Below are 25,593 nucleotides of genomic sequence, written 5' to 3'. Positions count from 1 at the left end.
AAGCAAAAAAAATTAATATTTGGAAAATCTGGATGAGGGAATATGACGTTCTGTATGGTTCTTGCCACTTTTCTAATCTAAAATTACATTAAAATTTCTAAAAACTTAAAAAGTATTTGGGCTGTGTAACAAATTACTGCAAACTTGAGTGGTTTAAAACAACACACATTGGGCTGGGCGCGATGGCTCACTCCTGTAATCCTAGCACTTTTGGGAGGCGGAGGCGGATGGATCACCTGATGTTAGGAGTTCGAGACCAGCTTGGTCAATATGATGAAACCCCGTCTCTACTAAAAATACAAAAATTAGCCTGGCATGGTGGCGCGTGCCTGTAATCCTAGCTACTCGGGTGGCTGAGGCAGGAGAATCGCTTGAACCCGGGAGGCTGAGGCTGCAGTGAGCCAAGATCTCACCATTGCACTCCAGCCTGTGTGACACAGACTCTGTCTCAAACAACAACAACAAAAACAACACCGTTTATCATCTTTCTCTCCTGCAGGCTGGCTGAAGGCTCTGGGGGAGGCCCTCCCCACCTTTCCCAGCGCTGTGGAGGCCGCCAGCCATCCCTGCCGTTTCTTGTCTGGTGGCAGCACATCTCATCTCTGCCGCCATCTCCACATGGCCTTTTTCTCTCCGCGTGTCTGTGTCCACGTCTCTCTTCTTATAAAGGCTGGACAGGAATTTTTTTTTTTTTTTTTTGGAGACAGTCTCGCTCAGTCGCACAGGCTGGAGGACAGTGGCGCGATCCTGGCCTCCAATGCCACCTTCCAGAGCCTTCATGATGTAACTCCATCCCTGTCCCCTCCCCACGTCGCCGGCTTTATTGTTCTTCGTGTCAGTTCCTCCCAGTGGACATTTAATTCTAATTCACGTCTCACTCCCTCCCCCACTGTGAGCCCCACGTGGCAGAGACCCCGGCGGAGCCGCGCGGGCCGGAGGAGGCTGCGGAGCATCGCTCTGACCTGAGCCGGGGACGCTGCGGAGGCGCAGCACGTTCCTCTGCCCAGAGCTGATGGGCACAGTCCGTGTCTTTCGCTGCAGGTCCGGGGGGAGACTCGGGGGCCTGGGGTCCCCCACTTAGCCCTAGGGCGGGGGGATCAGGTTCAGCCTCTGAAAGTCCAGAGCACGATGTTTGGGAAACGGCCCCGCCGGCGGCCTCCGGGACCTGGCGAAGGAGCCCCGCGGGTCGCCCCTGCTACCACCCTGCGCGGCGCCGGCCCCGTCCCCGAGAGCGCCCGGCAGCCCCTGGCCGTGGGCCGCACCGGAGCCGCGCAAGGCGACTGTTCTGCGCCTCGGCTCGGGGTTCGGACCCGGCTCTGGGCGCGGTCACGCGGGGCGCTGCGCACGGCGTCCGGCGGCCACAGAGCGCGGCCATCGAGTCCCGCCCCGGCGCGGCGCCCCCCTCCCGGGCCCGCGACACACGCCCTCGGGGTCGGTCCTCGAGGACGCGCAGGGCCCCCCACCCACCAGGACGCACGTTTCAAGCTCATCAGTAAAGGTTCCTTAAATTCCCGAAGGGCAAGAAGTTAACCAAGTAAAACGGCATCGGAACACCAGGTAGAAGACACCACCGGGGTCCGCGGGTGGGGGTGGCTGGAACCCGGGGCGGGCGGGGGCAGGCGAAGAGGAAGGCGGGGGAGGGGGCGGCGACCCGGGTCTGCGGTTGAATCAACAGGGCGTGGGAATGGGGCGGGCGGACTCGGGTGGGGGCATGCCGGGGTCCCGGGGAGGGCGGGGGTCGGGCAGGCCGGCGGGTCCCAGGCTGCGGCGGGGTGGGGAAGGGGTGGGGGGGAGGGGCCCGGGCTGGGTGGGGTGGAGGAGGGGCTGGGCGGGCGGGTGCTCTGCCACGAGACATTGGCCGGCGCCGGCCTCCGCCCCCGCCTCTCCGCCAATCACCGCCCGCCTGCTCCCCTCGCCGTGGGTCCCCGCGAGGCCGCCACCCCGGGGTCGCCGTCTCCGCCTCGCCGCAGTCGGGGCAGCCGCTCGCCCCTCTTTTGCATGTATCCGTCCAGGTGAGATCCGGCCCCACCGAGACTCGCTCCCCTCTCTGGACAGAGGATCTCAATTGGGTCCCGGTTTCCCTCTCCGCGCCTCCGCCCAGAGTTGCATCATCTGCACCGAAAGGCGGCGAGACAGGGTCTCCCAAGACCCCCGCCCCACCGGCGCCCACGCCTGCGGTCTTGACCGCCCAGAAGATGGGGGCTGGCCGTGCACGTGGCCCCGGGCTCCCACCCCAGCCCCCGCGCCGGCGGAGTGGACCCCACTGGCGGCGAGTCCTGGATCGTGGAGCAGGGACGCGGGGTGGGAATCCGGGGGAGATGCACGTTTCGGTGCCCAGCATTGAGTTCGCTGCATTGTGGATGGGAAATGGCTGTTTGCAAATCGCCCTTTTCGGCGGACCGTGTGGGGTGGCGGTAAACGCTGTCGTTGCGCGGGCGGCACGCGAGGTGGGTGCCCGCTGGGGGAGGGACGCGGGGCTCTGCCCAGGTTGCGTTCGGGGGATGGAGGCTTTCCTGGGACCTCACTTCCCTGAGCCCCAGGCGAGACCGCAGCTGAGCTGGAGGATGCAAGCGGGAGGCGGAGCGGGGGTGGGAGAGCGGAGCGCGAAATTCTCGGCTTCCCGAGGATCTTCTGGGCTTACTTGTCCCCCAGCTTTGTCCCAAAGTGTCGCTTCCGGAGGCGGAGTGGCCGGCGGTTTCCGGGTCTCAGTAGGGTCTGGATCTCCCACCTGGAAACCTAGAGGAGTTTCCCGCTCTCCGTGCGCGTGGCCTTCCCCAGGCCCCTCCGGGAGTGCTGGCGCGCGAGTGCAGGGGTGCCCCGGGAACGTCGTGACCCCAAGGGGGTCTTGTGGTTTAAGGAGCGAACGGAACCGGCCAGGCGATGCCAGCTGAACCCGCCTTCCCGGGACGCACGTGCATCCGGCCGCCCGGCGCTGTCGTCTTGGGGAGCCCGCGGGTTCGGGTCTGGGTCGCCTGGCGAGCTTTCCGCCGAGCGCCTCTGAGTTCTACAGAGCCCCGACGGCTTGCGATCTGCGCTCCCGGCAGTCCCTTACCTTGCGGGAGAGGGCTCCAGGGCGAAGCGAGGGGCCAAAAGCAAGGCGCTGGGCCGCCTGCGTCTGCCGGGGCCTCGGGTCCACGGCTTTCTGGAAGATTCGGCGGCGGAGCGTGCGCGCCCCAGGCCAGACAGGGCCTGTGCCAGACGGAGAGTCCCTTCCAGTAGGTGACTCCCGCGACCCGCGGAGGAAGGTGCTGCTCCGCTCACGGCGGCGGCTTCTTACAAGGTTGGGATAGAAAGAAAAGCGTGGGACACGAACCTCTAAAAGCGGGTGCATTTTTCTGGGGAAGAGAAGATCCAACGCCTTCGGATTTTCAGACAAGTCCGTGGTCCCAAGACCTTGAAAGCACCACCCTCCAGGGTCGTTTGAAGCCGCTTTGGCCCCCAGTCTGGTGAATTGCAAAGGTGGAGGGGAGGCTGGGAAGTCCAGGAGGCCAAGCTGAGGCCTGGGTAGGAGGGCCTGTGCGCAGAGACCACCTGAGCAGCATACTCCAAGGGCTTCCAAAGGCAGCCGGCTTCCGCAACTTTTTCTTTTTTAATAGGCTTTTTAAAAAAGAGCAGTTTTAGGCCGGGCGGGGTGGCTCACTCCTATAATCCCAGCACTTTGAGAGGCCAGGCGGGCGAATCACCTGAGGTCAGGAGTTCGAGACCAGCCTGGCCAACATGGTGAAACTTCGTCTCTACTAAAAATACAAAAATTAGCCGGATGTGGTGGCGGGCGTCTGTAATCCTAGCTACTCAGGAGGCTGAGACAGGAGAACTGCTTGAACCCGGGAGGTGGAGGTTGCAGTGAGCCGAGATCGCACCACTGCTCCAGCCTGGGCAACAAGAGGGAGACTCCGTCTCGAAAATTTAAAAAAGAGCAGTTTTAGATTTAGAAAAATTGAGAAAATAGATAGAGTTCCCCCAGTTTACCCTGTTATTAAGATCTTAAACTGATGTCGTATATTTATTACTTTATTTATTTTCTTTTATTTTTATTTTTATTTTTTGAGATGGAGTCTCGCTCTGTTGCCAGGCTGGAGTGCAGTGGCGCGATCTCGGCTCACTGACCTCCCCCTCCCGGGTTCAAGCGATTCTCCTGCCTCAGCTTCCCGAGTAGCTGGGACTACAGGTGCGTGCCACCATGCTTGGCTAATTTTTGTAGTTTTAGTAGAAACGGGGTTTCACCATGTTGGCCAGGATGGTCTCGATCTCTTGACCTCATGATCCGCCCGCCTCGGCCTCCCAAAGTGCTGGGATTACAGGCGTGAGCCACCGCGCCCGGCCTATTTGTTACAATTAATGAGCCAATTCCACCATCACATAACCATTGTTGACATTAACCAAAGTCCGCGCTTGAGTCAGATTTGCAGAGTTTTCTCCTCACTGCCCTTTTCTATTCCGGGATCCCACGACAGATTCCGTTGTCACGTCTCCTTACAGAGTTTGAGTGGTGCTGAACTGTCAGCACCATCTGTCCGGTGAGTGACGGCTGTGGACTTAGTCTTCCTGTTGAATGTGGAGAATCAAAGGAGGGTGAAGCGGGGCTGAGCCCAGTCCTGGGCTCTCTGAAGAAGGCGAGGTGGGAGGTGGTCGTGGGTTCCTTGTCCCCCCAGAGGAGGGGCAGCAGATGGGACCTCGCCTGGCTTTCTTTTTGCTTTCTTCTTTTTTTTTTTTCTGTCTCATCTATTTCAGGTGCATGTGTGTTTTTTAATCCTGGGTAAAATATACGTAACACTTATTACTGTAACCATTTGTGTGATGCAACCACCGTCACTATCTCCACCCAGAACATTTTCATCATCCCCAACACAACCTCTGCACCCATTAAACAATCACCCTCCCTTCCCCACTCACCTCAGCCCCTGGCAGCCTCTATTCTACTTTCTATCTCTATGAATTTGCCAGACATAGAGGGGCGTTCGAGAGTCCCAGGTGCCTCATCGTGGAAGTGGAATCACACAGTATTTGTCCTTTTGTGTCTGGCTCATTTCGCTTGGCATACTGTCCTGAAGGTTCGTCCGTGTTGTAGCGTGTGCCAGAATTCATTTCTCTTATGGCTGAGTAATATTCTAGTGTGTGTATGAGCCTACTGTGTGTGTTCATCCATCTGCGGATACGTGGGCTGCCTCCACGTTTTGACTTGTGAATAGTGCAGCAGTGAGCATGGGTGTGCAAGCATCTGTTTTGTTGTTGTTGTTTTATTTTTTAAATAGAGACGGGGCTGGAGCCCAGGCTGGTCTTGACCTCCTGGACTCAAGTGGTCCTCCTGCCTCAGCTTCCCGAAGTGCTGGGATGAGAGGCGTGAGCCACCGCACCCGGCCCAAGCAACTGTCTGCTTCCATTTTTTTTGGTATACACCTATAGGAGAGAAATGGCCAAGCGGCTGCCCACAGGGCTGGTGCCTGTGTTTTTGTGCAGTTCTTCCTGGGCTTCTCTGAGGGAGCAGAGCACCCCTCCCAGAGGGGGCCGGGTCAGCAGGGTTCGCTGGAACCCCACAGCATCCGAGCCTTAACCGACGCCTCTCTCCTTGCTTTGCCAGGTCCCAGCATGCCTTCTGAGACCCCCCAGGCAGAAGTGGGGCCCACAGGCTGCCCCCACCGCTCAGGGCCACACTCGGCGAAGGGGAGCCTGGAGAAGGGGCCCCCAGAGGATAAGGAAGCCAAGGAGCCCCTGTGGATCCGGCCCGATGCTCCGAGCAGGTGCACCTGGCAGCTGGGCCGGCCTGCCTCCGAGTCCCCACATCACCACACTGCCCCGTAAGTCCTGCTTTTGATCACAAGAGGGCTGATCCATAACCTGGAGGGCAGGAGTTTGTTACCTGGACACCACACAGCCAGGAGGACATGAGGTGTAACCCCCTGTAGTCACTCTGGATTGAGGAGCTGGGGGTGGGGCCATGCCGTGTAGATGAGGCTCTGAGAGGCCAAGGCCTCCTTCCGCTGCAGCCCAGCGCCTAGGCCAGTGCCTGGCAAGGCAGTGGATGCTCAGCAAGTAGTTCCAGAATAAATAAATAAATGTGCCCAGGTCACATGCTTTGCCCGGTCTGTGGCTGCGTGTGCACATTCACTGGAGGTGAGTGACCAGGATCCTGCCTGCACTCTCTTATTTATTTATTTATTTTTTTTTTTGAGACACGAGCTGGAGTGCAGTGGTGCAATCATGGCTTACTGCAGCCTCAATCTCCCCCAGTTAAGGGATCCTCCCACCTCAGCCTCCCAAGTAGCTGGGACTATGGGTGCCCACCATCACACCCAGCTGATTTTTGTATTTTTAGGAGACGGGGTTTCACCCAGGCTGGTCTTGAATGCCTAGGTTCAAGTGATCCGCCTGCCTTGGCCTCCCACAAGTGTTGGGATTACAGGTGTGAGCCACCGCGCCCGGCCCAGCCTGCACTTTTCCGTTAACTCTAGGTCATGAAGACTTCCCGTAGGCATTACATATTTTTCCATAAGGGCTGTTTTTCTGGTGGCACGGACTGTTTGGTGAAAAAGCCATCATTTTGTAAGCCCTCTACGGGGTAGATAGATGTTTGCAGTTACCTCATTTTACATAACTGCAATAGAAGATACGACACATTCATTTAGCCAACGAGTCTTTCCTTAGCACCATGTGCATCTCGTGCCCTGCTCAAGGTGCAGAAGATCTATCAGTGGAAAAGACAAATCAACAAAAATCCCTACCCCAGCACGAAACTGAAATCAAGCTCACTAAGCCTTAGGATTATCTTTATTTCCTTAGTGTAATCTTGGAGGAGAACAAATAGATCAAAGAATGTGCTTCTTAGATGTTTGATTCCTTTTTTTTTTTTTTTTTTTTTTTGAGACAGAGTCTCGCTGTCACCCAGGCTGGAGTGCAGTGGCGCGATCTCAGCTCACTGCAACTTCTGCCTCCTGGGAAGCGATTCTCCTACCTCAGCCTCCCTAGTAGCTGGGATTACAGGCATGTGTCAGCATGCCCAGTGGATTTTTATGCTTTTAATAGAGATGGGGTTTCACCATGTTGTCCAGGCTGGTCTTGAACTCCTGACCTCAGTTGATCCACTCGCCTCGGCCTCCCAAAGTGCTGGGATTATGATTCCTATTTTGTGTCCACCACTACCAGCTTTTATGGTTGTTGATTTACAGTTCAGAATGGGTGGGGGTGGCTGGGTGTACTCTCAGTGCAGCAATAGAAAGAAAGAAGTGACAGTGGACAAACCCAGAAGGTCTGAGTGTCGAACGTACTCAGTGCTGGGAGCTCAGGAGGCCAAGCAGATGTGTGGGCAGCCAGGAGGATGGGCTCTTGCTGCCAAGACAAACCCGAGAGAGCAGTGGGTGAGAGGCCCGGTGAGGTCGGGAGTGGCTGCTGGGGGGTGGAGTGGGCAGGGAAGACAGGCCGGATTCCTGAGGGCTCCGTGAGCTCCTAACTCTAGGGCATGAGAAGGAGACGATGCCCTCCAGGTTGTAAATGGCGTTGCACCTGCACCTCACATACTGGCCTCATTCATCCTCCGAAGACACCCCCATCCTGCGATGCAGAGCCGACGCTGCTTGTCTCCAGTCAGAGGGCCCCTGAGAATAGTGGTGTTGCGGGGAGGTGCTGCAGAGGTGGGTCAGGAGTTGGAGGTTCATTCTAGGACAGTGGCGTGTCCTCCCAGGAGCCTCTTGGGCTGTGGAAGTGGGAGTCTTTGAGATAAGGGGCTCCAGGGCTATCCCTGCAAGTCAGATCCTTTATCTTGCTAAGCGCTCTGGGCCTGGCCCTGATCACCTCTGCAAACTTCTCAGGTAACTTCACAGCCACCGAGGCCCAGTGCTGAGTCAGCACACCTGCTGCAGGGAGGCGGGACTCTTCCCGCCTGGCTGGCCGGATGCCCGAACTGAATTAATGAACTAATCCCCGGCGCTGTCACCCCGGGGCTTGGCTTTCCACCTGGCCCTGGCTCTCTACACCTGCCAAGCCTGGTTCCCTTCTGCTGAGAACTGCTTCCGAGGGAGCCTCCCTGGCCCCTGTACAGTTTGGGGACCTGGCAGGACTGCCTTCTGCTCCCCGGGAAGGGCGCGATTGGACTCCAGCTGCTCTTGTTGGTGCCTGTTTTGGCCTTCAGGGTAGCTCTCCCTGCAAATGTGGCACTCCCTCCATGGCACAGGACCCCTGGGAGCTGGGTTCACCCCAGGTCTAAGGGTCGCCTCCTGGGGGGCAGGACCCAAGGACCCTGGCTGTTTAGCAGGTGCCTGTGCTGAAGAGGGGGCCCAGGGTTAGCCATGGGGTGTCATCGGAGCTGCAAGGGCCAGGGAGGGGTTGCGGGTCTGGAGACCGCTGTAAGCCATGCGTGTTCCCAGGTGAGTATGTGGTGAGCTTGGTGCAGATAGATAGGGGGTGTCATCAGCATCTCCCTGGGGGAGGATGGCAGGGGCATGAGGGCCATTTAGGAAACCACCTGGACCAGGGTTTGAGGGTTTGCACAGCCAGATGCTGCAGGGCAGGGCATCACGAGCCTGGCCGACAGCGCCTCTGCCGGGGCTCTGTGTCTGCCACGTGCCTGACATTTTCTGTGCAGGGCTAGACATCCCGCCTGCGCTTTGCAGCCATTGTCCCTGGTCTAAGGAGTCTCTGCCCTGAGGTCAGCACTTCACTTTTTTGCTTCCTATGGTCACATGCTGAGAGATGAAAGGAAATGTCATCTCCAGTAAAGCCTTTCTGAAAAGGTGAACCTAAACCTTTGTTTTGGAGTCAGTATTTGCTTATTTTAACTTTTTTATTTGGAAATAATTTACTACTCACAATAAGTAGCAAAAATAATAGATCCTTTGTACCCTTCTCCCAGCTTCCCACTAACAACATCTGCCACGACTGTAGGTTCATTTTCAAACCTGGGAAGCTGGCATTGGTGCAAATAAACCACAGGCATGATTTGCTTTTTATAGATTTGTATGTCTAAGCATGTGTGTGTATGTGTGTTTCAGGCGTGTGTGGGGGGTGTGTGTTAGGTGTATCTGTGTACAGATTTGTGTAACCACCACCCAGATAAAGCCAGTTCTTTTTTTTTTTTTTTTTTTCCAATTCTTCGAGTGTTCATTTGTGTAAGACAATGTCTGCCAGGGCTGGTACTATTTTTTTTTTTCCTGAATAATTGTGGACTCCTCTGTTTCAGGGCAAAATCTCCAAAAATCTTGCCAGATATTCTGAAGAAAATCGGGGACACCCCTATGGTCAGAATCAACAAGATTGGGAAGAAGTTCGGCCTGAAGTGTGAGCTCCGTGAGTGCCCTGGCTTTGGAGAGGGGCTTCCTCCATCTACACTGGGCTCCGTGGGCCTGGGGGGTCCTGGGAGGTCCTGGGATGGGTCCCTTAGGCAAGGCCTTGGGATCAGAAAACTCGCTGGTTAATGAGTGGCCAAGAACACATCAGCTTAAGTTTGGGAAAAACACACAACAGGGCATTGTGTCAGAGGGTGACCAAAGTGACTCCCCAGCAGATGGACCAGGGAACGAACAGGTGACCTTTGAACTGAGGCCGGAGTGGAAGCAGCGAGGGTGTGAAGGGCCGGGTGAGGGTCAAAGGCAGAAGCAAGCAGGTGGGGAGGGTTAGCGTCATGCCTGCTAAGGAGCAGTGGACGGGTCCTAGCATGTGCTGTGAGCCACCCGCTCTCCAGGGAGCGGTTACCTCTGTCTTGCCAGCTTCGTGGGGACAGACAGTTCAGCTCATTATTTATGAGACAGAGAATGGGAATTTGGAGGGTCTGTGGCTGGCCTCGTCCTGGGTGCGCAGGGGGTCACCTGAGGTGTGGTCTGAGGCCTCCGGGCAAGGGCATTTCTTTGCAGGACGCAGTTTCCAGGCTCAAGAGGGTGGAGGGAATTCCTAAGGGTCGCTCTTCACCAAGAGCGCAGAGCCCTGGTAGACCTCAGCATCGTCACGGAGAAAGCTGTGGGTGCAGAGGCCTTGGGGACAAGGCGGGGACGGAATTTCGTATTTCAGATGACCAAGGCCAAGTGAGTTCGGAGGGAGGCAGGAAGGGTGCCGCGGAGAACCCCGCGACAGGGCCAGATGAAGGGGGTGCAGTTCGAGTGGGAAGGAGAGGGAACCAGTAACATGGCTTGGGACTTTTTCATCCTGAGATGCTCTAATGTCCCAGCCGGGGGACCTGTGAGAGCTGGGGCAGGCGCTGGGGGAAGGAAGTCAGGGGTCGGTGCGTTGGGAACCGATCGCCGATTCACAGGAGGGGCCTCGTGGGAGCCTGGCCCTCCTCTGCCCCCCTCTAGGGAAGGAAATCTTGGAGCTGCATCAGAGCAGCCCCCTTCACAGAGACCCCCAAGGCAGCAGGGCCGGCTCTGTGCTCATTTGTCAGACAATAGGGACCCTTAACTCGTACGCAGCACGCGTGGCTGGCTCACTGTGCTCCGTACAGGACGACGTCTAAACTTGGCAGTTGCCCTTGAAGTAGGTTTTGGAATGCCCGTTTTACAGACAGACACGCCGAGGGTCAGGTTGGTCACGTGGCTTGCCCGAGGCCACCAGCTCTGATTTCTGCTTCGGAGCTGGCTCCCAGGCACTAGTGAGAATGATCTAACTGAGGGTTTCACAGTATGGGACCCAGAGGGGTCCGAGAATACAGGCCTGTAGAGGGCCAGACCCCGAGAGTCCTCCCCACCACACACAGCGCCTCTTCCTGGTTCTAGGGGCAACACCTGTCTGGTGGTGGCTTTCAGAAATTTTGAGGTGCTGCAGGCTGGTCCCAGATCCCTCAAATCACATTTCATGCAGCCCAGTCTCTCACTCTTAAAAACTAAACATTTTTAAGAGCTGGAGAGGGAGAGAGGACTTGCAATAAGGAAGGAAGTGCAAGTGAAGGCCTTGGCCTTGTGCGGGGCAGGGACCCCTTCCCCGGGCAGGTGACGCCCCACAGGGGAAGGAGGACAATGGGAGGCTGTAGGGAGAGTATGCGAGTCCCCATCCGATGGGGAAGCCAGTGCCGTGGCTTCAGGACATCAAGCTGCTTTGGCAGGGGCCGCTGGGTATGGCTGGGCATAGGGGCGTAGGGGACCCAAATCCAAGTGCCTGCCTGCCACAAGCCCAGCTCGTGGGTGGGGGGACGGGGTTTTCTGCGGCGCCCCCCAGTGAGGGCTGCTTATGCCTCTCTGGTTCCCACAGAGTTGCTCTGTGCCCTGCAGGACCGGTAGGATGGGCTGCAGGGGGAGAAGCTCCGATAGGCTAGTGCCCAGGTGCAGATGTAGGGGAGGTGAGTGGAGAGGTGGCAATTTTTCAGAACCCACAGACCCCCAAGCCCGTCCCCCACCCTGGGGTGTATCAGGTAATGGGGGGGTGAGCAGGAATCAATCGGGGGTGGTCAGGGGGTGCCCTCTGTGATTCATCTCTGCCTCCCAGTGGCCAAGTGTGAGTTCTTCAACGCGGGCGGGAGCGTGAAGGACCGCATCAGCCTGCGGATGATTGAGGATGCTGAGCGCGACGGGACGCTGAAGCCCGGGGACACAATTATCGAGCCGACATCCGGGAACACCGGTGGGTGCCAGGCCCAGCGGGAGTGGCCGGGGCTGGCTGTCCCCTACCCATGCCGAGCCTGCCGGGACCCAGGGGGGATGGCTGAGCTGCAGCCACATGTACTGGCCTGCCTGGCCGCCTGCTCCCTGGCATCTTGCACCCACTGCCGGCCTGTGTCCCAACCTAGCTTCCTTTGACCAGCATTCGGGGCCAGTGCCGATGCTGTCGGGGTGATGGCACCTGGCAGTGCCTGGCACACAAGACGAGCACCCGGAGTCTGCTCTTCCTGTGCCTGTGTACCCGGCTGGGCCTGGAGGAACCAGATCTCCTGTCCTGCGCCGCTGCCTCCTCCTCCTTGACGTGTACCTTTTATTTCTGCCTCTGGCAGCCTCTCTCCCCCTGCACTTGAAGGCAGAACAGCCATGTTGGGCAATTTTGGAATCCCACAGAACCCTCTTCCCTGGGCCCTAAGGGAACCGGCATCGGGGTGTGCCCCTGTGTCCCAGGCAGGGGCGGGGCAGGGCTTGGGGGGTCACTGGGCCCCTCTCACCCTCTGTGTGCCCTCAGGGATCGGGCTGGCCCTGGCTGCGGCAGTGAGGGGCTATCGCTGCATCATCGTGATGCCAGAGAAGATGAGCTCCGAGAAGGTGGGTGGGCGTGGCCAGGGGCGGGGTCATAGGGCAGGCGATGAGGGTGCCTGGGCCAGGCGGAAGGTGCAGGCCACCGCTTTCCCTCCTGCAGGTGGACGTGCTGCGGGCACTGGGGGCTGAGATTGTGAGGACGCCCACCAATGCCAGGTTCGACTCCCCGGAGTCACACGTGGGGGTGGCCTGGCGGCTGAAGAACGAAATCCCCAATTCTCACATCCTAGACCAGGTGAGGTGCCTGGGGCCTGGAGACAGGCATTCCCTAGGAGGGTCTCAGTCAGGGATGTGGGGGTGACTGAGGTGTCAGGGGCCAGCTCACGGGCTCTGCTCTCTTTCTATGCAGTACCGCAACGCCAGCAACCCCCTGGCTCACTACGACACCACCGCTGATGAGATCCTGCAGCAGTGTGATGGTGCGTCCCTCTGTCCATCTTGATTGTATTTATCCCTGGCTGCCTGGGAGTGTACACATCTCTTGCCCTCTCCTTGGTGAACTCCTATTCACCCTTCAGAACCCAGCTCAAATGTTCCCTCTGTGAAATGCTTTCTAGAGCATTTCTCTAGAACAGTTTCCTCCCTCCGTTGTGCCCTCTTGGCCTCCACCTGTGGTTTACCTGTAATAGCAAACACAGGGCATGGCTGTATTTGTTTACCCAGCAATCTCTGCAGGTCTGCAGGGGCTCCTCCTGCAGAGAATGCAGGCAGCGAGTCTGTTCAGGGCCTAGGCTGGTGCTGGGCTCACAGCTTGGACTTCATTTGGGATCATGCCCTGAATCGGCATCAAATTCATCTGCAGAACAGGGCTGGTGACATCTGCGATGAGCTCACTCTCTGTTACAAGCATGAGGCCGGCTCCTTGGGCCCTTTTCCAGGGACTCGGTGCCAAGGCCTGTGGGGGTTGGTACTGAGGTTTTCCCAAGAGATCCCTTTAGAGACAAGTTGCCAAGAGGTTGGCGCCCTGGCTTCCTATTGGGAATCCGGTGTTGGCATGGGCTGGAGTACACCCTCAGTCCGTGCCCAGGAGCCGGGCTGTAAGGTCCAGGCATTTGGTTGTTTGGGCTTTATGTGTGAGAACTCTCTCATTTGGCAAAAACAGTCCTGACTCAGCATGGGTGCCCAAGCTGCTCCGTCTCGCTGAGTCTTTCCCTGCTGTGACTTGTCCACCAGATGCCCGCGCTGGCGGCCAGCAGTGTGAGCGCCCAGCGAGTTTCTGCGCTGAAGCCTAAAAGACTGATTCCATTTCCTGTGTAAATTCAGTTAACTCACTCACACCACGCAAACATCCAACAGCCCACGGAGGTGGTTAATTCACAGCCTCCCTCTGCCCGCCCTCAGCGCCTGCACCCCCCGGACAGGGTCCTGTCTTTCTGCATCCAGCCAAATGAGGGTTTTAGGGGTCGAGTGTCACTGAGCAAAGACTGGGCTGGGGTGCCCCAGGCTGCCTGTTTCTGAGGCTTTCACAGACCAAGGGCAGCAACGAGGGCTGCTCCAACTGGAGAAGAAGTTTTTCTTTTGAACTTTTTGGTCACCCGCCGTGGTTTGGGCTGAGTGTGTTTTCAATGATTATTACTATGAGTGGTGGGCTGGCCAGGCAGGGACCCAAGAATGTTATCCGTCCACCAGGGAAGCTGGACATGCTGGTGGCTTCAGTGGGCACGGGCGGCACCATCACGGGCATTGCCAGGAAGCTGAAGGAGAAGTGTCCTGGATGCAGGGTGAGTGGTGTGGCCGGGCCGGGGAGGGGCAGTGCGGAGTGGCCCCGGCTTCTGAGCTGAAAGCTCTCATTCCTCACGGTCTGCTGAGCACGCTGTCTCCCGCGGTATTTCTGCGCTGCCTGGGAGGTGTTTGGGAAGACGGTGCTTGACACATAAGGGACCAGCAGCTCGTGACCCGAAGGAGCTGGGGCTGGGTGCTCGCTCACCGGCCAGTGTCTTGGAGAGCCTTCCTGCGCTGAGTGGGGGGTCGGAGTTCCATCTGGGGGCCTCTGAGGATCAGCCAGGAGCTCTAAGTCCTCTGGTCCTGAGTCTGCCCCTCAACTGGGGCTTGTGGGAGTTGGGAGAGGGTCCCTGGACTCGGGGTTAAGAGCAGGTCTGAGGACGGGTGCCTAGAAAGGTCCCGCTGATGAGACAAGAGCGTTCTCTCCCTGTTGCTTGCCCTTGAAAAAGACGTCACTGCCCAACAATGTGCTTTGTCCCCAAAGGCTCTGCTGCTCCGCCGCAGGGTGGTCTGTCTGGGCTGTCCTGGGGGCCCCCGCTCCGAGAAGCACCCCGGGGAGGTCAGTTCCTCCCAGCCACCTGCCTTCACTTCTGAGCACCCTGCACTGAACATTTAGGTCATTATCGCTTTAATACTTGGAGCCTGGGTTCTTGGATTTCTCATCCTGCCTCTGAGGCTGGGAACAGGCCACCACCCACAGACAGATCATTAACAGGCACTTGTTAACGGAGGTATTGGCCACTCCCATAATAGAATATCGAGGCATGTCCAGGCGGGGCTTTTGCTGGCCTTGAGCCCTGAAGCCGCGCCCTCTGCAGATCACTGGGGTGGATCATCCAGGTGGGGCTTTTGCTGGGCTTGAGCCCTGAAGCCGCGCCCTCTGCAGATCATTGGGGTGGATCCCGAAGGGTCCATCCTCGCGGAGCCGGAGGAGCTGAACCAGACGGAGCAGACAACCTACGAGGTGGAAGGGATCGGCTACGACTTCATCCCCACGGTGCTGGACAGGACGGTAGGTCGAGTCCAGAGCCCGGCCACAGTGCCGGTGCAGCCTGTAACTCACCCTCACACTGGGGAGCCTGGCTGACCCTGGGCCCCAACCAGCTTCTCCACTGAAAAAGAAGGGCAAGCCCCGCACGCATGGTGAGAAGCTGGTCTCGAAGTTTGAGACAAAGTAGACTGGGTGACGATGTCCGCACACGTGGCCTGACCTCACCAAGGGATGTAGCCCAGGTGGCACAGGCAGGGAGCAGGGAAAACGTGGGAAAATTAAGGCCCCAGAAAAGTCTGTTAAGAGCCAAAAAGGTGACTTTGGCCTGAGGGAGAGCAGAGACCGAAGGGCCGGTGTGGGTCACACGGATGCTCAGTGGGGCTGGCGGGCAGTTTTGCTGTCTGCAAGACGTGTTGGAACTGGAAAGTCTGCAGACGTGCCGATCCCAGGGGGAGAGGCTGGGGTGTGACCTCTGGGGTCCTACCGCCTAGACGCGGGGTCTACCATGAGGCTGTTCACCCTCTTGGTCACGTGGGAGCGGCTCCCACGCTGACGGGCTGTGGTGGGGTCCTGCTCAGGTGGTGGACAAGTGGTTCAAGAGCAACGACGAGGAGGCGTTCACCTTTGCCCGCATGCTGATCGCGCAAGAGGGGCTGCTGTGTGGTGAGTGGGTGGCGGGCATGGGGGTATGGGGAAGGCAGAGATGGCTAGGGGGCACTGGGGATGGCTGGGGGCGCACCCTCTGTCAGCCACCGACCTGCATGTGTAAGACAGCAGTTCTGAGGAGTGTCACTGCGGCAGCCACGAGCCTCAGGTGTTGTCTGCCTGCCCAGTGTGGTCACCTGCTCAGGTGAGGGCAGGAGGCCATGGGGCGGGGCTTTGAGCTGCCTTCCAGAATGTGTTTCTAGAACAAGGCTGAAGCTCTCATGGCACTTATTGTTTCTAATCAAGTCCACCAGGGCCCCTCGGGCGGTGGCTCTGCATTGACAGGGCCCATGGCCAGGACTGGGTGCTGCGAGCACCCTGGAGCAGCTGGGGAGGGGAACTGGAGCCTGAGGCTGTCCAGGATCGACCCCACTCACCTTCCTCTCACCCCGTGCCCCTCTGCCCACCTGCTTGGGGGTGGACAGACCAGGTGGCCGCTGGCAATGCCACTGACTAGCCACACAGGCAGCAGAGGCCCTGTAGGGACCACAGTTGATCTAGACCTCTGGGGACTCGGAGAGCACACACCAGCTTCTAAAACCCAGGCAGGGACATGTGAGGTTTCTACATGTGCATTCTGTGTGTCATGTCACTTTGGGGGTGGTGACAGGGAAAGTGGAAGGAAACCAGCCCTCAGCATGGCCAAGTACCCCGATAGCTGAGCCCCAAACTAGAGATTGGAAGAAAGTCTTGATTGAAAAACCATTTCCCAGCCAGGCGCGGTGGCTCATGCCTATAATCCCAGCACTTTGGGAGGTCGAGGCGGGTGGATCACCTGAGGTCAGGAGTTCAAGACCAGCCTGGCCAACATGGAGAAACCCCATCTCTACTAAAAATACAAAAAAAAAAAAAAAAAAAAGTAGCCGATGTGATGGTGCATGCCTGTAATCCCAGCTACTCGGGAGGCTGAGGCAAGAGAATTGCTTGAACCTGGGAGGTGGAGGTTGCAGTGAGCCGAGATCACGCCATTGCACTCCAGCCTGGGTGATAAGAGCAAAAACTCCATCTCAAAAAAAAAAAAAAAAAAGAAAAGAAAAGCATTTTCCAGATGAATCTGTCATGAAAGGTGACTTGGTGCCCATAATCGTTGGGCTCTCCCTGTCTCAGTCTCCCTGCTCCCCGTGTTGGTGGAGAAACAAGCCCCTGCCTTTGGGGCTGGAAAGCCGGTCCATGGGCCCCGTTACAGAGGAGGGTGCCTCTCTTCCTGTGGGGGCTCCTGCTGCAGACTTAGACCTTCCCGACTGCTGTGTGCACCCTCAAACTAAGCCCAGAGAAGACGCCTCTGACTCTGACTTCAGGGCTCCTAGGGACAGCTGGTGTCACTGTGAGCCTTGGTCTGTTGTTTATAAAGCAGAGCCCAGTGTGCAATCAGGCAGCCTGCAGGCGTGGTGCTGGGGGCTCCGTCCTCGTAGCATCGCTGGCTCTAGGCTCAGGGCCGGGAGGTTTGCCAGGGGCCGCAACCCCACTGTAGGCATTTCCCTGGCACCAGTGCCCACCCCAGCTCATTATGAAGTTCCGAGTGGACACGGAAACTCCATGGTGCACAAGGAAGAAGCCGATGCTCACAGAGAAGTGGGGTCCTCCCAGCCCCTCTCCCCGAGGCAACCCCTCTTGACGGATCCTTCGGAGTGTGTCTGACATGCTCCCATGCGTGCACATGCACAATTCATGCACATGTGTGCACCCATGCACGCTCACCCTGGCGCGTCCGACTCGTGGCCCTCTCTGCAGGTGGCAGTGCCGGCAGCACGGTGGCGGTGGCCGTGAAGGCCGCGCAGGAGCTGCAGGAGGGCCAGCGCTGCGTGGTCATTCTGCCCGACTCAGTGCGGAACTACATGTAAGACACGGCTTCCCTCCCAGGTCCCTGCTCCTCTCCATCCTGCCACCCTTCCCTGGATGCCTCTCACGCCTCACCTGAGAACCGGCAGCCAGAACTGGGAGGGGAGGAGGCCAGCGGGGCCCTGTGAGCACCGCCTCCACTCTCCTGCCCGCGTGCCCTCACGCTGTGGGGCTTCCCAGCCTCTTAATGCTGTGAAAATCAATGCACACTCGCAGTGACAGCCCTGACAGGAGGGGCATGAAAGACGGTGGCTCCCTCTCTGTTCCTCCTGTATCTCCGTCTCTGGTGTCTGTCCCCCTCACTGCTCTGGGGTCCATGAGCTCCAACGGGTAGCCCTGGCCACATGGACTGACATCCTCTTGGGCCGGGCCCTGTGCCACCTCCTATCCACCCTGACTCCCTCTGCTGCTTCCCCCAAACTCCAGATTGGGACCGAGTGCTGCCCGGGTGGCAAGAGCCCTGCTGCCCAGGTGGCCCCCTAGGACTTGCTGTGACTGTTTTGCCCAGAGGCCCCTCGGACAGTAACGCCACAGACCTCGCTGGTCACTGGGCAGCTGGGCTGAGACTGGCGCTGCTCTGCACCTGGTCTCTGGAGGCGGTACCAGGGCGGGTGTCTACAGACCCCCATGCCCTGTCCCCTGCACCTGCAGGGTTTCCTCCATGGCCTGCAAGCTGCAGTGGCTACACAGCTCCCGAGAGCTCAGCTGCCCTTGGAGGGCCAGGCCTGGCTGGTGGGTGCCCCCAGTTGGGTTCCCCGGTGTGGGGTGATTCACATCTGGTGCCCAGGGTCAAGATGCCCTGTGCAGGGCTCCTGCCCACCCCTGTCAGTGCAAGAACACCATCTCCCCACATACTTGGCCAGCCTGCCATGTGTACCTGTGTGTGTATGTGAGTGTGTGAGGGCCAGAGTGAGCATGAGAGGACATGTTTATCTGAGTGCCTGAGCGATGGCTGTGTGCATGCTCACACACGCTTGTTGGCCATGGGGGCGGGAAGTCCAGCCCCCAGGCTTCCCCCTGGGGCTTCCAGCCAGCACTTGGGGGTCTCTGCTGTACCAGTGAGGTCCAGGAGAGGGGCTGGGCAGGCAGTGCGTGCCACTCAGCAGGGGCGGAGGCCCGGTGGGGCCCTGCGGGGCCTCGATGACTCCCCCATCCCGCAGGACCAAGTTCCTGAGCGACAGGTGGATGCTGCAGAAGGGCTTTCTGAAGGAGGAGGACCTCACGGAGAAGAAGCCCTGGTAAGACCGCTCGGCCGGAGACCCGCTGCCTGTGCTGGCCCTGCCCAGTGTGACAGGCAGGAGAGCGGTCCCCGTGGCCTGTGCTGGCCCTGCCCAGTGTGACAGGCAGGAGAGCGGTCCCCGTGGCCTGTGCTGGCCCTGCCCAGTGTGACAGGCAGGAGAGCGGTCCCCGTGGCCTGTGCTGAGGTGCTGCCCAGTGTGACAGGCAGGAGAGCGGTCCCCGTGGCCTCCTGCTGAGGTGCTGCCCAGTGTGACAGGCAGGAGAGCGGTCCCCGTGGCCTGTGCTGGCCCTGCCCAGTGTGACAGGCAGGAGAGCGGTCCCCGTGGCCTGTGCTGGCCCTGCCCAGTGTGACAGGCAGGAGAGCGGTCCCCGTGGCCTGTGCTGAGGTGCTGCCCAGTGTGACAGGCAGGAGAGCGGTCCCCGTGGCCTGTGCTGAGGTGCTGCCCAGTGTGACAGGCAGGAGAGCGGTCCCCGTGGCCTGTGCTGGCCCTGCCCAGTGTGACAGGCAGGAGAGCGGTCCCCGTGGCCTGTGCTGGCCCTGCCCAGTGTGACAGGCAGGAGAGCGGTCCCCGTGGCCTCCTGCTGCCGGCGGGGGTGCAAGAGCGTTTGTCCTTATCCTGATCCCCCGACCTGCCCTCTTCCCTCAGGTGGTGGCACCTCCGTGTTCAGGAGCTGAGCCTGTCAGCCCCGCTGACCGTGCTCCCGACCATCAGCTGTGGGCACACCATCGAGATCCTCCGGGAGAAGGGCTTCGACCAGGCGCCCGTGGTGGATGAGGCGGGGTCAGTCTCAGCCCCTGCTCAGAGCTCAGTCCTGGGTTCTGCCTGCCCAGCTCCACCCCGTCAGTGTCACTGGACAGGGCAGCCATGCAGACCCCGCAGCTGGGCTGATAGGCCCGCCTGGGCCGCCTCATGCAGACGTTCAGGCCATTGGAGGCCCCTTGCCGGTCCCTGAGCAGCCTGGGGCAGGGCTGCTGTGCTCACTCCAGGCCCTCAGACCTCAGCCCACCCACCCTTTGTGTGCAGGCTGTCCTGGGCCCACCTGGGGGTCAGGGGAGAGATGCCCCGAGGACATGTCTGACAGCAGAAAGCCTTGGCACACATGCCCAGTGACCACTGAGAGCCCCACGTCGCAGAAACCTGACGGTTGGTCACCCTCGACCCTGGCTGAATGGGTCCAAGGACTCTTGGTTTCTTTCTCCCCGTCAGGGCCCAGACTGGTTCCTGCCGTGTGTAGGCTCGTGGCAGAGGACTTCCATGTGTGGCCAGAGAGCGCTCCTCCCCGGGGCAGCTGAGGGTGTGCCCCACCATCCTGGGAGGGGCGAGGTATGAGCGCTGACCCCTGCCTGTCCCCGTCCCACAGGGTAATCCTGGGAATGGTGACGCTTGGGAACATGCTGTCGTCCCTGCTTGCCGGGAAGGTGCAGCCGTCAGACCAAGTTGGCAAAGTCATCTACAAGCAGTTCAAACAGGTACCCAGTCACCTACAGGCAGCTCAAACAGGTGCGCAGTCACCTACAGGCAGTTCAAACTGGTGTGCAGTCACCTACAGGCAGCTCAAACAGGTGCCCGGTCAGCTACAGGCAGCTCAAACAGGTGCGCGGTCACCTACACGCAGCTCAAACAGGTGCCCGGTCAGCTACACGCAGCTCAAACAGGTGCGCGGTCACCTACAGGCAGCTCAAACAGGTGCGCGGTCACCTACACGCAGCTCAAACAGGTGCGCGGTCACCTACAGGCAGCTCAAACAGGTGCCCGGTCAGCTACACGCAGCTCAAACAGGTGCGCGGTCACCTACAGGCAGCTCAAACAGGTGCCCGGTCAGCTACACGCAGCTCAAACAGGTGCGCGGTCACCTACAGGCAGCGCAAACAGGTGCCCGGTCAGCTACACGCAGCTCAAACAGGTGCGCGGTCACCTACAGGCAGCTCAAACAGGTGCGCGGTCACCTACAGGCAGCTCAAACGGGTGCGCGGTCGCAGCTCAAACAGGTGCGCGGTCACCTACAGGCAGTTCAAACAGGTGCCCGGTCAGCTACACGCAGCTCAAACAGGTGCCCGGTCAGCTACAGGCAGCTCAAGCGGGTGCGCGGTCACCTACATGCAGCTCAAACAGGTGCGCGGTCACCTACAGGCAGCTCAAACAGGTGCGCGGTCACCTACACGCAGTTCAAACAGGTGCGCGGTCACCTACACGCGGCTCAAACAGGTACTCAGGCACTTCGGGACCCCAGAGGGTGCCAGAGTACTCCAGCCTCGAAGGCGGGACACCGCGCTTCCCGTGTGGGGGTGCTGGGTCCTCGACCCTCAACACCACTTAGGCCGAAGCTGGCTGCACCCCTCAAACCATGAAGCTGAGAAGCACCCACTTTACAAGTGCAGCAGCCGGAGAGGAGGCTCTCATCAGTGCAGGCTCATCCACACCAGCCGTGTTTTGGGGACTTAAGGAGGTCATTCGCGCTCAGAGGCTGTGCCAGGCACCATGCGGCATCTGCTGGGGTCTTTCTCATGCCCAGCCTCATTTGCCTGTGCATGCACTTGGTTATCCAACAAGAGCTAGAACATTCTGGGAGAAGCCCACGGTGGCTCCTTGCCGGGCTGGTCAGACTCCATGGTTGTCCTGAGACACCCACCCTCTGCTGCCCTGAGGGTGGCCCAGGAAAGTCTGTGTGACCTTCCACACGGATCCCCTGGGACACGCAGGTGTGGCTCTTGACACTGGAAAGGCTGAGGGTTCTGCCCAAACCTAGGAGTGAATTCGACTTCTTTCCCATCTCACACACACACCCGAGACGTCACCCCAATCCACGTGTTTCCCACGTTCGGCTGCCACTGCCTCCCGGGTGGGCTTTGCGGGACCCACCATCGCATCCCCTCTCACTCCACAGAAAACTCGTGGGGCCGTGTCCCCCCTGCCACTGACCGCGCTTCCCTTGCAGATCCGCCTCACGGACACGCTGGGCAGGCTCTCGCACATCCTGGAGATGGACCACTTCGCCCTGGTGCTGCACGAGCAGATCCAGTGTGAGTGGGGCCCTGCTCTGTGCATGGGGTTCTCACTGGGGTCAGGCCACCAAGCCTGGCCTCTGCCATGGGCAGCAGCTGGGCCCCCCATCCCCTGCGGGGTGTTAGGGGAGTGGGTGGTGCCGACCTTCAGTGACCCCCAGTCTTTATGCCCGGGCCTCCCACACGCCCCGGGCTGGTGGGCTGTACCTGTGATTCCTGCAGGGAGCCCTCATCAGGCCACACTGGGTAGGGCCCTTTGTCCAGCATGCAGAGGCTCAGGAGTCCAGGCCCCTTGCCTCCGGGGAGGCCAGCAGTCTTGGGGATTCTCAGCGACAAGCCCAGAAACATCTAGAAGGGTTTCAAGTCCTGACCCTGGCCTTCGGAGGGCTGCTCTGAATGGAAGCCCTATGTGGGTCTCACAGGAGCCACTGATGGGCTGTCCTCAGAGCCCCGCTCCCAGCAAGCTCATGAGGTTTTGCAACTCCTGAGCGCATCCCCGGGCGTCCCCAGCACATCCCCACAGGCCAGGAGAGTCGCTCGCAGGTTTTGGGTCATAGACGGCAGCCCTGGGCCTGGGGCCCACAGGAAGAGTTGGGAGGCGCCCTGGAGCCCGGAGCCTGCCCACCCGCCAGGCCTGTGTGCAGGGGGTGAGCGCTCGGCGGCTGAGGCTGGTCCGTGAGGGCCCCGAGTCTAACCTCATCTCCCGTCCTTGGCTCTGCAGTGCAGGACCAGGCCTGGGCAGGCGTGGTGGGGGGGCCTGCAGGTAGGTATCACCCACCCCTCAGAATGGCTCTCAGGCTCAGATTCACAGCCTCCTCATGGCAAATGGAGGCCTTCCAGGGTCCTGGACCCACCCCCAAGCTTGGGTAGGAGGGTTCCCCCTCTTAATCTCACATTTACTTGTGTTTGAACATCTCAGAAAAAAAAAAAAAAAAGATGCAAATTCCAATGTCAGGGTCCCCAAATCAAGTCTTCTGGAGCATGTCCACGCTTGTCACCACCGTCTGTGGCTGCTTTCAAGCACGTCACGGGTGCGTGCTCATAACAGAGACGGCATGACCCCAAGACCTAAAATACCACCAGCTGGCCCTTGTCGGAAAGTCCCCTGGCCGGCCCTAGTCCACTGCCTCCGGGCCGGGCTGCCAGGGCCACAGAAGCCTGAGGCACTCAGGGCTCCCAGGGCTCCCTTCTCCAACAGTTGCTGTGCCTCGGTTTCCCCGAAATGCAAGGAGCTGATCTCATCTGGGTTCCCTATGTTTTCCTGGGGCTCTAAGTGGGCCACCCCAAGGGACCTCTGCCTACAAAGAGAGGAGTCACAGCCGTGGCGGAGTTGGGACGGGCTCCGAGGGCTCTTCCTCACCCCCACCTTGCTCACCCCTCTGTGCCTCATGACAGCTGGTGTAGGGTCCTGTGGAGACGCAGGACCAAGAGGATGTGTGGGGAGCGGGGAGAGAGAGGGAACGAGATCCGTTAAGGAACTGGATCATGAGATCACGGAGGCTGACAAACCCTGAGATCTGCAGGGTGAGGCGGCAGGCCGGAGACTGGAGAGCCAGCAGTTCAAGCCCCAAGGCAGGAAATTCTACCTTTGGTTCTATTCAGACCTTCAACTGCTTGGGTGAGGCCCTCCACAGTAGCACACGTTATCTGCCTGTTGACTCTTGTGCTAATCCGGAATCCCCTCACACACGCCCAGAACGACATGTGAGCAATGCCCGGGCTCCCACGGCCCCATTAATCTGTATTAAAATTAACCATCACAACAGCCCTGTCTGGGTATGTGGCATGGGAGCCTCGGCCAGCATTAACACCGGGTCTACGCTTGCCAGGAGAAAGCAGGAGGGGTGAAGACAGAATCAGGCCAGAGATGGAAGCTGTGTGCTGCCCATGGTGGCAAGGGGTTTTTGTCTGTTTTTAGAGACAGGGTCTTGCTCTGTTGCTGACTGGAGTGCAGTAGTGCCATCATAGCTCGCTGCAGCCCCGACCTGCCGTGCTCAACTGATCCTTCTGCCTCAGTCTCCCAAGTAGCTGGGACCACAAGCGTGTGCCACCATGCTCGACTAATTTATTTTTTTAAATATTCTGTAGAGACAGGGTCTCAATATGTTGCCCAGGCTGGTCCCAGACTTCCGGGCTTAAATGATCCTCCCACCTCGGCCTCCCACAGCGCTGGGATCACAGGTGTGAGCCACTGTGCCCGGCCCTGTAAGCGGGTTTGAATTTCATGCCCACACCGGCTCTGAAGTCATGAGTGCCTCAGGAGCTCAGCCGGTGGGCCAGGGAAGGGTGTGTCCTGACCTGCGGTGGGTGGAGCCTGGCCTGGGGCCCGTGAGGCTCGTGTGGTGGGTGGAGCCTGGCCTGGGGCCCGTGGGGCTCGTGCGGTGGGTGGAGCCTGGCCTGGGGCCCGTGGGGCTCGTGCGGTGGGTGGGGCTCGTGCGGTGGGTGGAACCTGGCGTGGGGCTCGTGTGGTGGGTGGGGCCTGGCCTGGGGCCCGTGGGGCTCATGCGGTGGGTGGGGCCTGGCGTGGGGCTCATGTGGTGGGTGGGGCCTGGCCTGGGGCCCAGGGGACTCACGTGGTGGGTAGAACCTGGCCTGGGGGCTCATGGGGCTCATGTCAGAAGAACACTGGCTTGGCCAGGCACAGTGGCTCACGCCTGTAATCCCAGCACTTTGGGAGCCGAGGCAAGTGGATCACTTGAGGTCAGGAGTTCAAGGCCAACCTGGCCAACATGGCGAAACCCCATCTCTACTAAAAATACAAAAATTAGCTGGGTGTGGTGATGTGCACCTGAAGTCCCAGCTACTCGGGAGTCTGAGGCACGAGAATCACTTGAACCTAGGAGGTGGAGGTTGCAGTGAGCCAAGACTGCACCACTGCACCCCGGCCTGGGGGACAGAGTGAGGCCCTGTCTCAGAAAAAAAAAAAAAAGGAACACAGCCTTGGCCGCTGGGCTCCAGCCACCGTGGGCCCCCATGGTGCACAGGTGCCCCAGGCCCTCAGGAGCCTCCTGCCCCGCAGCAGCCCGCCCAGCCTCCCACGGCACCTGCAAACCCACTGCCTCGTTCTCCCCTCAGACCACAGCACCGGGAAGTCCAGTCAGCGGCAGATGGTGTTCGGGGTGGTCACCGCCATTGACTTGCTGAACTTCGTGGCCGCCCAGGAGCGGGACCAGAAGTGAAGTCCGGAGCGCTGGGCGGTGCGGAGCGGGTCCGCCACCCTCGCCCACTTCTCCTTCGCTTTCCTGAGCCCTAAACACACACGTGATTGGTAACTGCCTGGCCTGGCACCCGTTATCCCTGCAGACGGCACGGAGCATCCGTCTCCCCTCGTTAACACATGGCTTCCTAAATGGCCGTTTACGGCCTATGAGATGAAATATGTGATTTTCTCTAATGTAACTTCCTCTTAGGACGTTTCACCAAGCAAATATTGAGAGAGAAGTCGGCCAGGTAGGATGCACACAGGCAATGACTGGGCAGAGTGGATTAAAGGCAAAAGAAGAGTCCAGGAAGGGGGCGGGGAGAAGCCTGGGTGGCTGAGCATCCTCCACGGGCAGCGCCGTCTGCTCGGGGCTGAGCTGGCGGGAGCAGTTTGCGTGTTTGGGTTTTTTAATTGAGATGAAATTCAAATAACCTAAAAATCAATCACTTGAAAGTGAACAATCAGCGGCATTTAGTACATCCAGAAAGTTGTGTAGGCACCACCTCTGTCACGTTCCGGAACATTCTGTCATCACCCCGTGAAGCAATCATTTCCCCTCCCGTCTCCCTCCTCCCCTGGCAACTGCTGATCGACTTTGTGTCTCTGTTGTTTAAATAGGTTTTCCCTGTTCTGGACATTTCCTATAAATGGAATCACACAACTGTGGCCTCGGTGTCTAACTTATTTCACTTTGCATGGTATTTTCACGCATGTCAGAGCACGTGTACTTGGTTTC

At 59.1% G+C, this 25,593-nt stretch overlaps 1 protein-coding gene across 9 annotated transcripts; it reads left to right on the top strand.

Annotated features, from left to right (window-relative positions):
- Positions 1-1,388: 1,388 nt before the first annotated feature.
- Positions 1,389-25,518, top strand: CBS (cystathionine beta-synthase). 9 transcript variants are annotated; one of them, XM_054675083.2, is made up of 17 exons: positions 1,903-2,012; positions 4,050-4,168; positions 5,579-5,795; positions 9,170-9,276; positions 11,401-11,535; positions 12,082-12,161; positions 12,256-12,390; positions 12,505-12,574; positions 13,785-13,876; positions 14,764-14,889; positions 15,447-15,531; positions 17,305-17,410; positions 18,573-18,650; positions 19,299-19,433; positions 20,014-20,122; positions 21,589-21,673; positions 24,731-25,518. In XM_054675083.2, exons 1-17 carry the CDS (start codon positions 1,999-2,001, stop codon positions 24,832-24,834), a joined length of 1,797 nt encoding a protein of 598 aa, XP_054531058.1. In that variant the 5' UTR covers positions 1,903-1,998; the 3' UTR covers positions 24,835-25,518. The 9 variants fall into 9 exon arrangements, with proteins under 9 accessions (XP_009436514.1, XP_009436823.1, XP_009436402.1 ...); XM_009438239.5 differs by lacking the exons at positions 1,903-2,012; positions 4,050-4,168 and adding an exon at positions 1,389-1,557; XM_009438127.5 differs by lacking the exon at positions 4,050-4,168 and having other exon boundaries at positions 1,878-2,012.
- Positions 25,519-25,593: the final 75 nt, after the last annotated feature.

Source organism: Pan troglodytes, chromosome 22 (genome assembly GCF_028858775.2).
Source record: "Pan troglodytes isolate AG18354 chromosome 22, NHGRI_mPanTro3-v2.0_pri, whole genome shotgun sequence".
Taxonomy (NCBI): domain Eukaryota; kingdom Metazoa; phylum Chordata; class Mammalia; order Primates; family Hominidae; genus Pan; species Pan troglodytes.
The sequence above is the reverse complement of the archived record's forward strand: the minus strand, read 5'-3'. Positions and strand labels throughout refer to the sequence as shown.

Excerpts from the sequence above, each read along its gene's own strand:
- CBS (XM_054675083.2), top strand. Across the intron at positions 19,434-20,013 it reads CCCGTGGTGGATGAGGCGGG|GGTAATCCTGGGAATGGTGA; the intron begins GTCAGTCTCAGC and ends CCCGTCCCACAG. Across the intron at positions 20,123-21,588 it reads TCTACAAGCAGTTCAAACAG|ATCCGCCTCACGGACACGCT; the intron begins GTACCCAGTCAC and ends CTTCCCTTGCAG.